This window comes from Sturnus vulgaris, chromosome 4 (assembly GCF_052056855.1).
Source record: "Sturnus vulgaris isolate bStuVul1 chromosome 4, bStuVul1.hap1, whole genome shotgun sequence".
In the NCBI taxonomy this organism is placed as follows: Eukaryota; Metazoa; Chordata; class Aves; order Passeriformes; family Sturnidae; genus Sturnus; species Sturnus vulgaris.
The window spans coordinates 43,470,527-43,483,759 of record NC_142246.1 but is presented as its reverse complement, the minus strand read 5'-3'; the positions used below and the strand labels follow the sequence as shown (position 1 = coordinate 43,483,759).

General features: G+C 43.5%; 1 protein-coding gene across 3 annotated transcripts in view; it reads left to right on the top strand.

Moving 5' to 3' along the window:
• Nucleotides 1-1,272: 1,272 nt before the first annotated feature.
• Nucleotides 1,273-13,233, top strand: part of FHDC1 (FH2 domain containing 1) — a 35,097-nt gene continuing 23,136 nt past the window's right edge. For 2 of the 3 annotated variants that reach the window (XM_088163728.1, XM_014890698.2), the window contains exons 1-3: nt 1,273-1,354; nt 5,563-6,194; nt 12,919-12,980. In XM_088163728.1, the coding sequence (XP_088019854.1) occupies nt 5,712-6,194; nt 12,919-12,980 (545 nt within the window). In that variant the 5' untranslated portion in view covers nt 1,273-1,354; nt 5,563-5,711. Of the gene's footprint in view, nt 1,355-5,562; nt 6,195-12,918; nt 12,981-13,233 lie in introns of those variants that run through there. The other variant, XM_088163729.1, reaches the window with a different exon arrangement.

The window sequence follows — 13,233 nt, the reverse complement described above, 5'->3', positions numbered from 1 at the left end:
GCATTACATTCCTTAAATTCTCCTTTTGTTCTAATATTACTTTTTAAAATTGAGGTGACTCAAGCAGGCTGTCCTTGCCAGACCAGTAGGTAAGATCTCTGGCTGCAGAACTGGGAGTAAGAATGGTGTAACCTCAGCGACCATGGGCCTGGGCTCCAGGCCTGGGACTAGAGGAGGCCACTTGGTCTCCCACTCTTCCTCTGGTTCCTGTCTTCCAACACCTGAGCAGAGTGAATAGCACAGGTGAGGCCCTACACACTCAGGGTAAGGCATGAGACATGATTTTTGTCCTGCTGCTCCTGCCTTCCTATCCTGGTTGTGCTAAGGTGTTATTTTCTCTCTCCTGTGCTCATCTCAGAAGTTCTGGTGACCTATTAAGTAAGACTGGAAGTGAGGTTTCTTCTTTCTCCCTCCCTCCTTTCTCAGGAAAGGGTGAGCTTCTGTTTCTGCCTTTGGAATTTGCCTTCTATAAAAAGTAGCGTTGGGGTGTGTGGGCTGATTGACTTGAGTGAGGTTCTTCACCTATATTCTTCCTGGGAAAACGTTTTGGCTTTTTTTAGAAATAGGATTTGATCTCTTCATAAAATATTTTAGTACCATTTGTAATTTTTTTTTGTCTTATCAGTGAATGGTACTTTGGCTTTCGGGTATCCACAACTCACATACGCTGCTGCCTGGAGCGTTGTAACCCAAGGGCTAAGATCACATCTTAAATTCGTCTGCCCTTCTCTCACACCGTCTGCTTTGGAGTCACAAAGGGCCCGTCTTGCTTGCTTCCCCCGAGCTTGCAGGGTTGAGCCGGCGGGGAGCTCCCGGGTGAGGGATGCGGGATGGACCGAAGGATGCGCTTGCTCGGGAGCGTGGGCAGAGGGCGAAAGGCTTCAGCCGTGGAGAGTAGCCCGTTCCTTCCAACTGGGCGCTCTGCTGGTAGCACTGCTGTCTTGTTTCTATAGAAATAGTTGCTGTGAGTGCGGAGACACCGTGCGGGCAATGATGGATGGACGAATGTGTCGATGGATCAGCTCAGCCGGAGCTGACTTACACCCAGTGCCCCCAGAGGCGCCACTTGCGCATCTCCGTTCGCCGCAGCCGCAGCACTGGCAGTGGGTCACGGGTCGCTCTCCTCTCGCACGGGCTTTTCGGTGGCATGGGTCAGACAGGCGGGATGGAGTCCCTGCTGCCCGCAGCTGGGCCACTCCCGGGTTTGCCACCGTCACCTGCCGCGGCCCCGCCCGGCCGCGCCTGCGCTGCCCCGCCCTGCGCTCCGGCGGCGCGGCCGGGCCGGGCGCGATGGGAGGAAGCGGCGGTGGCGACACTGGACCGGGCTGCGCCGCGTGCTCCTGTGGGCGCCGAGGTGAGTGAGGGGCGCGGGGACCCCCGGGCCGGGCGTGGACTCAGCGCTGCTGAGGGGCATGGCCGGGCGGGTTCTTCGCCGCCTTCCTGAGGCGTAGGAGGAGGGAGCGCTCCCAGGGAGACGGGCTCTCCTCCCCACGGGACCCCGGACCCGGCCGACCCCTACCACGACGGGAGAGCTGCTGCTGCCGCCGCTCCTCTCGCACGGCGGGGCAGGCGCTGTCCCGGGCGCCTCGGCTTTCTTCGGTGGGGTGAGCGCTGCCCCCGCCACGTTCTGTAGCATACAGCGGGGTTGGGCCTCTCCCGCTGGGCCAGGGCGCGTCTCGGAGGGCAGCGGGTGCGGTGTTACCTCGGGTATAGCCAGCACCGCCAGCATCCTCCGCGGTGCCCCGTTGCCTGCGACATCGGCTGAAGAGAATTCCGGAGTAAGGATCTGTCGCGGCCCCTGGGGTGGTCCCGACGGCAGGGCCCCCACGGGGCACTTCAGCCAGGCACCTGGTCCGGGCGGAGAACGCGGCGGTGAGGCTGAGGGGTGCTCCCATGGGAGCCCTTTCGCTGCGGCGGGGCGAGCGCGACACCTGGGAGCCCGCACAGAAAATAGCCGGAGTCGAGCCCCCCGGCCAAGTCCCGTCAGGTCCCTGCCAAGCCCGGGCCGGCTGGCAGGGACGCGGTGCCACACTGGGCTTTTGTGGGATGCATTGAGTGGGCAAGTGCGAAGTCGCTGAATAGCGTGAGACTGCGAGTTCTTTGTAACCCGCAGGTTTTGGCAGGATCAGGGACTGGTTATCGGCGTTTGCAGCTTCTCTGCCTGCAGTCAGCAACTAGTTGCTCCCTTTGTCTCTTTGTAGGGTTGATGAGACACAGACACCCAAATGCTGTGGTTGGGCTCCGTGCTGTTCTCATGAGAACTGGAAGGGCACCTGATACAGAAACGTGGGTAGGGGAGAACATAAGGTGTGAGTTAAAGGGAGTCGTGTCTTGCAGTATGAATTATGAAATGCCCTTCAGTGCGTCGTGCACTTCACTTGTTAATTTGTGTATGCAAACACAATCTGTGTCCGTCTCAGTGGCAACTGCCTTTTTTTGCAAGAAACAAATTGCTTTAGAATGTTTCTCTTATCTGGGGAGAAAGTTGCCCCCACCCTCTAATTTTAAAATTACATTTCCAAGTTAGATTAGCTTGGCTAAAACAATGAATGAGACAAAGAAATAAAATATTTCTTTTATGCCGAATATGGACACAATTAAAACGTGCAGTAAAGACATTACTTTAGAGCTTTGGTGCTTCTCTGGCTGTTTTGGATAACAAACATGCAACAATGAGATATAATTGCGACATCTTAAACGTTTGTTCTTTGGTCCATTTTTTTTCCCCTTTAATCCTTTGAAAAGTGTGGAGAAACTCCTTGGGAGTTAAAATTTTGCTTGGTTTCTATTATGCATCTCAGTCTCAGCATGTCTTGGTAATCTGTAGTTCACAGTTGGAATGGCCGCGTTGTTGCTTGCCTCCTCTTGCTGTACTTCCTGCTCAGAGGCACCTGCTGATACCAGCAAGCAGCCTGTAACCTGTCCTGGCTGCCAGCTTCTCTTCTCTCCCACTCACAGTAGTGGTGGGAGCCTCCACTGGGAACAACTTTGATCCGCTCTTCCAGAGAGGCAGCATGAGGGAATTTTGATCAGTCTCCTGGTATCTGGTAACTTGAGACCACCATCCTCTTACAAACAGGTGACCTCTGTCACCTGGATGAGCTTATCTGTCAGAAAACAAAGCTGAATGCCAGCCTTTATGCTGTGCCTTTTCTTTCATGCCTTCCTTCCAAATGCTGGTTCCTCCCCTTTCCTGGTTCTGGCTGTTAGCTCACTAAAGCAGTATGGGGTGTGTTGGATTGAAAACAGCTTGTCCTGTTGTATCTATCATTGCATCTAAGTTGGGATGTTTTCTTCCCCGTGCCTTTTCCACCCCTTTCACTAGGAATCTAGCTCAGAAGCGCTCAGGTCTGAGATCAGTCATTTTCCACTCCTGTGTGTTAGCACTGGGACTCAGATGATTAATCTCCTACAACTCTGTTCTATTAGGGTTTTATCCTGTTTTTCCTAAAGCATATGGATTTTTTGGAAATCTCAAAATGAGGTTCTTGAATATTGCCTGGGATAGGGTCGGTCAGTCTGTGTCTCTTTCTTTGGTAAATGTGTGGGAACCCAAGTTAGAAAATAATAATGTTGAATATTTCTTTGTAATGGTGGAAAACTAGCTAATACATTTTTCATTTTTAAATAAGCGGTGGAGAGGAAAAGTCTTTTTCCTAGTTGAGCATTTCTTTAAATTAATGCAGCACTTAATTGCTTTGAGTGGTTAATCTCTTTCCACCCCCTTGCATCTGCTTTTTTATGCCTCTCTGCTACTATGATCATAAATTTGGGAGGAGAGGCGTGAACATAAAGAGCCCTGTAATAGCAGCTGGATATTTATGCTAACTTAAATTCGAAACAGTCTATCTTGATCCACTTTCTTTGTATCTTCTCTCCTTTTTACCATGCCATTAAAATATTTTCCATCATGCCTGTGATTTAAACCTCATACAGGTTTTTACATATGTTTTCTATTCTTGTAAGCTCCCACATAATGTAAGGTATAAGATTAGAAAATCTGAAGCAGGAGAGAGGAATTCAGTGCTGCCTGAGCAAGGTTTTGAGAAGAAAAGGTGTGGTGCATGAATTTGTATTGTTTTCCATTAATTTCGGTGAAGCTGTGAGTGGCTGAGTCCTTGCAGACCAAGAGAGAATTTGCCCTAAGGCTTGTTTCTGTGACTTGGGTCTGTTTGTTCATGTACAGTGTAGTGATGGATCTCTGGCAAAAATAGCGAAATTTTTTCATCGCTATTATACAATGTCAAATTGATCTGGGTTGCTATTAGCTCCATGTGAACCTTGCTGAGGAGACATACCACTAAGTCAGTGCTGAATTTCTGATTTTATGTTGTTCTTGTGCCGGTGCATTACTTGAGCTTTTTCTGTTGAGTTTTCTTGAGACTGAGTTTTGCTAAGGGGCTATCTGTCTTCTATCTAATTTTGTATTGTGTGGCATCTTTGAATTTTTAATTTTTTTTCTCGTAAATTCCCAATCTTTTTTTTTTTTTTTTTTGGAGATAGCTTCCAAATTTCCATTAAATCATGAGATTCCTCATTGATATGTATTTAAAACACTTTGTTTTCTCTGAGACTTAGGAATTAAATATGTTTCAATAGATTTGGCTTATCTAAAGTGTGGGGTTTGTGGAAGTCATGTTCTTACCTGAATGTTTTCTGCTAATTGCAACGTTTTTATTTAGAAGATGATAATTTAAGGAAAGTGCTAAAACCCATTGTGATTCCTGTTGTTTTATGAGATAATCTAGAGGTAAAAACTTCCCAAAGTATTTAAAGCTTTGCATATGTGCAATGCTTAACCTGTGTAGGGTCCTGTTCCTACTAGCTTTTCTGTCCGTTCTCTCTCTGTTATTGAACTGTCACTGTTAACCTAGATGCTGAAGTTAATTATAAAGGACAGCTTAATCAAACTGTGGTCTTTCTTTTCTGAGTATATTTTGGGAGGTAGTGCAGCCAGATCAATAATACTTCTAAGTTCATGCTCAGCAAACAGAGATTTTAGAGACTGCATACTATTTTTGCCCTATTGACAATTGTGTGAAAAATACAAAGGAAAAAAAAGTAGTACACTAGGCTAGACTGATAAATCATCAGAAAATTGTTACCTATTTTAATGCAGTTTGGATTTGAACCATGAGTTTAGAGGATTCAAACAGGGTCTGTTTGATGCAGTTAATCCAGTACCATAGTTAGTACTGTGTGCAGTCTGCTTTAAAAGCATATCTGAAATTAGCAGCGGAATAATACTTGTTTTAATAATTTGAGATAAATATATTATCTTACAAAATTGCACTGAGTGAAGATTAATAGGTAGTTTTGATACTTACTGTGGATGATTTAGAGGTATTCTTGATTTATATATGTTCTTGAAATCTAAAGCTGTTTGCATTCTTGGTGTGGATAAATGTTAAACAATTGCCCTGTGAAAGACTTTTGATTCACTAAATTTCCCTTCTGGATTGAAAACTTGATAGCTGTTGTACCTTAGTTTTGGTGTCTTTTCAGTGCGAGGGACAATGTCCAGGTCTGTGATCTGAGTGTTCCTATTGTCCTTTGTCGCAGGTTGTGGAGATGGTACAGTCCCCTCTTGTGCTGCCGGTGTTGCCAGATAGGGTTTGAGAGGGAGTGATCTCAGTGACTGCCACGCTGACTGTTCAATGTTTCAAACCCATCCAAGGAAGTAACACTGACCCCTTCGGGGAGGCTGTAAAATGCATGTTATGAATTGTCTCTCCTTGGTCAATGATAAAGAAAATGGGGCTATTCCAGTTGCAACGGGATTAATGAGTGAGGATACGACGACAGCACCTCAGCTTTCTCAACCTGCAGCATCATCGCCCGCTGCACCATGTCCTCTCACAGGGACTCCCCCAGCTCCTCCACTTCCCCTGGGAATGCCACCCCCCCCACCACCCCCTCCTCCACTGCCTGGCCCGAACATACCTCTTCCTCCACAGTTGGTAAATGGGCATGACAGCTACGGCAAAAAAAAAAGAATGCGGAGCTTTTTCTGGAAAACTATCCCTGAAGAGCAAGTCCGTGGTAAAAACAATATCTGGACAATTGCTGCAAGACCACAGTATCAAATTGATACAAAGACAATTGAGGAACTTTTTGGGCAGCAGGAAGAAGCCAAACCCCAGGACTCTCGAAACCGATCTTTAAAGTCTTCATTTAAAGAGACTAAAGAGGAGGTAAGAATTAAAGTAAAACTTTTTTTTTTTTTTTTTTTTTTTTTTACAAAATGCTGTAGGAGTTGATGTGAATTTTGCCTTGCCTTTTTCTCTTTCTCTGTCATGTTTCATCCTTACGGCAAATTTGTCTTGATTCAAAGGAGAGGGGAATGATGGGAAGCATAAACTCTTTGTTCTTAGTGGCATATTTGTTTTTCAAAGAGCTAACTGTATTTTATTATTTTAACTTGCTAAGTGCTGTGATTTGATCACCTGTTAAAATATATATGAATAAGTGGAGGGAGCTGAAAGCATCTGTATTTATTCATGTTGGATAGCCCATGAGTTTCCAGTGGGGAAGACAGTTGTGTTGTCTCTTCAACTCTTCCTCTATGTCTGTGATGCAAACAAGATGTACGTGCAAACGTGTACCAGGCAGGAGCGAAGAGAGTCCTATTTGCAAGGACTAAGGTTTTATATGCCCACAGTATGCTAGAGACATCAGGAAGGGAAGTGACAGTATGGCAGCAAGGATATAGAACATAATATAGTAATTAAGCATATTTGTTATTTGGTAATTTTAAAGTTTCCACTTTCAAAAACATTACTTTCCTGCTAAGAAAAACTTTACTTCATTTTCCCTGCTTTGTCTGGACATGAAGATAACCTTCCAAGAAGGTCCCACGATTGCCACTGGTTTCTGTTCTGGTGGTGCGGAGTGCTCGGTACTGAGTACTCAGGTTCAGACACTCTCCAGGGACTGATAAGTAACTTTTCTAGTTCTTAAATCCTCATTTATAGACAGCCTCTTCATGAAGCCTGAATTTAATTGTCTCAAGTGATCTTTCTCTGAAGTAATTGGAAGGCTGAATGCAGGTCTAATCACTAGTGTGTGTCTACATACATGTTAGCTTGTAAACAAAATAGAGAGGGCACGGGGTTAAGAGATGTAACAATGCATCAATTTTTAGTGAGAAAATGGGAACATTGAGTTGCTGATCTCTTGCAGGATTCAGGAGATGTCAAAATAAGATCAGAAGGGACAAGATGAGAAGCCATTGCACTGATTGCATGCATGTTGTACATATTGAAATTAAAGGTTTTAAAAGGCATGTGTATTGTAGCCTCTGAAACCCTGACATCGGGAAGTAGTAATTGGGGCCATCATCAGAGGTAGTCATTAACCTCTGCGGTGTTTTTCAGGCTATGTTCATCATATCATATTGAATCAGGAGCGTAGTGAGTGGGCTTCCTGTGCTGAATACAGACGAACAAAGCTCTGGCCTCCTCCATTTGCTTAGAAGCTCCCCCTTTCAGGACTGCTGTGTGATAAAGATCTAGTTCTAGTAAATATTACAATAAGTTTCATAAACTGAATGTGGCCCATAGTGTGCAATAGATAGGTCAGAAAAAACCCCAGTGTGCTCCAGACCTAATTCAGTGGTAGAGATTAAAATCAGAGGCCTGCAAAACCAGGGATTCACCAGGATACAATGCTTTGGAAACAAAACCCTACCTTGCTAAAAGTTACCGTTTTTGTGCGTGTATCTGGAGCTGATACGGTGGTGCAGTGCATTTGCACTGCTTGATGCCTGTGCACACTGGTTCAGGGCTCCCATGGTGACTTCGCACATGGCAAGTGGTGATGCAGCAGGACTTGCCTCTGAGTGATGCCACTTAAGTGACAAAATGTTCCACTCACTCACTGAGCTTTGTCAAGCATGCAGCAGTGTGTCAGGCAGTGGTGAGCAATTTCTTACGTGTTAATGGACTTTGCAGTCCTATCTGCTTAGCAAGGAGAGAAGGAGATAATCCTGAGGAGCTGTGTGTTATTGGAAGTGCGGAAGTACAGATGTGCAGCAGCTCACATGCTTCACCCTACTGCAGGCATGGTTCAGCAAGGGGCTGGAGGTGGGAGCACAGGCCTTGTTTATGACTCCTGTGACTGGTGCTGTCAGCTGCCATCGCTTGTTTCGATGTGGGATGGTTATCCTCAGCTCACTGTGGTAAAACCTACAGAGGCTGACAGGAGCTGGTGGCAGAGTAAGGCGCCTAGAATCAGTGTGACCTTGTGGACAGCGTGTTAGTGTGGGGCTGAGGGAGCTTTAGTTCTGTGTGTGGCTTTGTTGCTGGCTAGCCAGCGACAGGTGGGCAAAACATTTTATGTTTCACTACCTCTGTTCCTTTTGTGTGAAACAGTTGATTTTAGACAGTGCTTTATGGTCTAGCAATTAAAAATGTTTGTAGAAGTTTACATAGTGGAATTAGCCTAGTTGGCTTAGTATGTCAGCAATGAATTTTCAAGACAACTTCCAGTGCATAAACTCAACTTTTACTTGGATTCAAATCTGAAAAAAACAGCATGTGTCCAAAGTGCTGTACAGAAGGGCAGGACCAGAGAGTGCTCTGTTGTCTCTATGGGGTGCCTCTTGGTGCAATGGTGTAGCTTCAGTGGAAGCAGTGAAGAGTTAATTGTTCCGACAGTATTAATGGCTCTGCCCTACAGACTGTGGAGGAGATTTGGGATTTCATACTTTGTCAGAGATCACTGGTGATTATTAAATCATGATTAGTTTTGGTAAAAGTTCTACTCATGTAGGAGCGTACAACACTGCATGTCCTTTTAATTCCTCGCTTGACAGTGATTTATACACGGAATTTAGATGTAACATCATCATTAAACAGAAGTCCCTTTTGAGGCTTGAGTCAAATTCCTATAGCAAATGCTTTCCCTTTTGCAAACAATGCCTTACCAAACGCTTAGGAGATTAATTAACATGTTTCCTTGACTAAAGGCTTAATTTTCCCTATGGTTCCATGTAATTTGAGGCTCTGAAAAATAGGGGGTACAAGGTTAAGTTTACACACCAGTTTACTTTCCCCATCCTTCAGTGGTGTCCCAGTGTGGCACAATAGGGACTCACCCAGGCTATAGTTAGCCTGGCAGCGGAGTGGGCAGAACATCTTCTTGTCAGCCAGAGGAACTATTCGTGCTTTCTCCTTCAAACTGTGCTTCTGCTCCTATCTCCAACCTCACCCCACCTGTCTGCTGGCCCTGGACAGATATTGGAGAATGTAGTACACATATTGCACCCCCTGTAAATATATTTAAGTAAGCACTTCAGCAGAGTGCTCTGGGGTTCTTCATTTGTTTTCTACTGGAGTAGTTGTTACTCTTTGAGTGAGTTTTAATGACTTTGTGAAAGGATGCAGTGAATTCCAGAACCTGTGCAAGGGGACAGTGAGAGGTGGGAGAGAGAAGGAAGATGGAAGTAGTGAATTGAATGTCTCTTGGCACCTCTCCTAGACATGCCCTCTCTGTTTTCCCTGTGCTGGCTCTGATGCTCATTCTACCTTCTTGAGAGCTGATTCAACCTGTTAATCCAGAGAACAGCGAACAGCAAGAACCAAATGAGTTGAGTGCCAGTGCCTGCCTAAGGGAAAGAGCAGGCTAGGAGCATGACATGGGAGGATGACACAGAGTGGGGACAGCTCTTTAGTAAGCTGCTAGGTTCGTTGTGCTGCACAGTGACTCCAGGCATGGAGTGATGGTTAGTGTGTTGTAATGTGAAGTGGAAGCTGAAATGGGAAATTATTTATATCTTTCCTAACATTCAGCACCAAGCCTGAGCCACCAGGCCGTTCCATGCTTGTTGTGATTTGTAAACTGTATCCCACCATGTGAAATCACATTGTTCTCAGGCAAAGAAAACCTACAGTGTTTCATTTCACTGATCTGTTATAAATCCACTTTGTTGAGTTTCTCTTCCTCATTGATGATTTATTTCACGGCAAGAAAGTCCTGTTGCATTTCTCCAGGCACTACAAAGTCAGTTTTGATGCAGGTCTTTTTGTGTCTCCCAGAAAATTCCTCTGACTCTTTCCTATTGATTGCAAATTTGTGTTGGGGTTCAGGAGTAGATATCCTCTTACTGTCAACACAACTTCACCATGGTACTCAGGCTAATTTTCCCCTTTTGATAGTACCTTGAAAACTGAATATTTCTGTGGTGGATTAACATTTGTCGAACTGAGGCCTGTTACTGTGTGATGTGTGCCTGCTGCAGATTTTGGAAATATGCTGGGTTGAATACTCTGTGATGTTTTGCATGGACTTACAAAGTGCAGGTGTGGAGATGGTGGAAAGTATCTGAGAGAATTGTTTCAGAGAGTAGAGGATGAGAATGGAGAAAGCTCTCCTGAATTTATTGAAAGTCATAAGAAACCATGTGAGAGATTATTTTGCTATAGAGAATCCCAGTGGGAGTAGGAAGGCCTGTTCCCAATTCTTAATCACAGTCCAGTGTAACTTTTTGAGTCAAGAAGTCCAGATGTATTACTGGTGGACAGCACTTCAAAACCTCTTTGGATGGCAAACAGAGACCTGAAATGTACTGTGCCTTCAGCAGTGTTGACGGCGTGTGTGAAAAGAAGACAGGAGCTGACTGAGCAGAATTTAGAAAAAGCTGTTGTAATGTTCCAAGGGTAAAAAGCAACAGCAGACAGTGCTCTAAATGAACGAAATAAAATGAAATCTCGGTGGAGAAGAGTAGACATTGTGAACAGTTGTTCAGATTGAGGTTATAAATCTAATATGCAACTGAATGTGAGATGGAAAATAGTATATTTGTGTGCAAGGAGTAGGAGCTTATATTTATGGAGTATCTACCAGATTCTCCTTTTCTCCTCCTTGTGCTCCCATCTGGAAACTCCTTGAAGGTAGTTATGTAATGACAGGAGTTTCAAACACTTTTGATAAGCTTGAAGTAGACACCAAGCAAAGAGTGACCAAAAAGTCGGACTTGTGCTGATTGTGTAGCTCAACAAGAAATCAGAGAAAAAAATAGAGTACAGTCATATACAGAACAAGAAATGTATGTAAAATCCTGGTACTTAAGAACAGCTGTGACTTTTTTTTATAGTGCTGATAAGACAAATGCAGCTATATATGTTCCCATTTGTTGTTTTTCTTCAAGGGAAGATATTTCAAAAATTATGTAATTTTTTGAGGTTGTACTGTAAATCTGAGTTGTGCCATGGAAAACAAAGGTTTACTCAGCTGATGATCGGTCTCCTTGTAACAGTTACTGACTGTGATTTAAAAAATGTACACAAGATTAACTCTGAGTATGCTTAAAAAACCAAACAAACCAAAAGCCAAATTATGGTAAAGCTTGTAGGCTTAAACTAGTACAGAGAAATCAGAGAATTAGGGGTGACTGGAGCTGCTGAGATTGCTCTGGAGACTGGAGCTACTGTTAGAGAGGTCAGTGAGAGGTCCCTGCAGTAAAACATTTGAAAAAAAATAACATGCTGCAGGGGGAGAGATCGGTGAACCTGTCCTGTGTTAAGGGGCTTTTCCTTAATGATCTGTTAGGGGCCTCTTAACTCTTAAGATAACAGGAGAATAAACCACAATCTGTTCCCTTATCTCTGCATATGCTAAAACTGAAGGGCTTTGGGCTACCAATCATCTAATTAATACTAATATGCTGATATTTCCTATGTTTCCTAGTCTTCGCTGTTTTCAGAAGAGAGGAAATTCCAGAATTTCACGAAAACTTTTCAGTATGACTCATTATTTTCAGCAGACAAAGAGACTAGCCCATTAATCATCCTTATGTTTTCACTGTCACCAGCTGACTGCAGGCTAATTCAATTTTGTGATAATACCAATGCTGCATTTATATATCTGCTTCTAATCTGAGCACTGTCACAAAGGTGAAAACGCCTTTCCAGTTGTCAAAACCACAAACAGCATGCAAGTCCAACAGTAGTCTTGAACATCTATGTGTACTGAGCTCTTTTATTGTAGCAGTCACGTGGAACTGTTAAGGTGAAACAATTCATTGTAAATCTCATTACTTTTGTAGCTGTTATCACCAAAATAGCTGTGGTAAAATTTTAACCTTAAGGACACAGTGTGCTAAAACAGGGCAAACCTCTCAGGTTTAAACTTGTATGCTGTTTTAGGAATAAAAGCTAGTATAAAAGAGGCACTTTGATTTTAAATTTTTTTACAAAATTAGGGGAAAATATTGTGGGATAGTTTCTTTTTTTTTTTTCCCTCTGCCTAATCTTCAGAACTGTACATGTAAGATGATACAGCAAACCAACTTTGAAATACAAAGCTGGCAGAGACTATTATTTTATTACGGATTTCTTTTTGCTTCAAGGTAAGCAAACAGATTTGAGCATTACGTGTTTCAAGGTTGATTCAAGATCGACTTACGTATCTTCCCCTGAATCAGTGTGGCTGTTAGTTGGCATGAATTAAATCAGTAAAGCACTTGACCTCTGTTTAGAAATCCCATCCTCACATTTGTCGCAAAACCTCTGACTTTACATGGGTTTTCAAGTGTGGTATTCACTAATCTTGGGGCCTTCAAATGCAATATAGTGTATTATCCGATAAGCAACATTTTGCAGATGCAGGGTTATGAAATAAGCAAGAAGAATGTTTTTACTTTGTAATGAAATAGCAATATTGATTCTTTCCTTCGTTACATGTTGCTATGGAATATTTTGGTTCTCTGGGAGAAAGGTGATGTGTGTGTGCTATATATTTCCCTGGTAAAAACTAGTTTTGTAGTATATGGGCTTTGTTGATAAGAAGTGACCCTGTATTTATTTGGCATGGGATTTGGTGCAAACAGTTGTCTGTAGCAATTTAAGAAATGATTTCTACATTATATGCTATTTTCTTAGGTTTTGTTAGATTAATCTCTCTTGCTTTGTCTCTCAGGTTTCCATTTTGGATGCAAAACGAAGTATGAACATTGGGATTTTTCTCAAACAATTCAAAAAGTAAGAATTCTTTGAGTTCTCATAAAATACATACATTGTGCTCTATTCTTTGTGGAGTTTGCAGTTTTATGCAGTTTTCTCAGAAGTAATTTGACATAATTTGTTTTCTAATATGTTTAGTTTTTAGTGCATTTATGACTTAGCATCAAACATTTAGAGTTTGCTGATGTTAACCAGTTGGAGCTTTAAGGTGTGGTTAAGGGAAGTCCTTTTACCTCATGTAACACTGCCTGTGAGCTGCCTTTCACTGGCT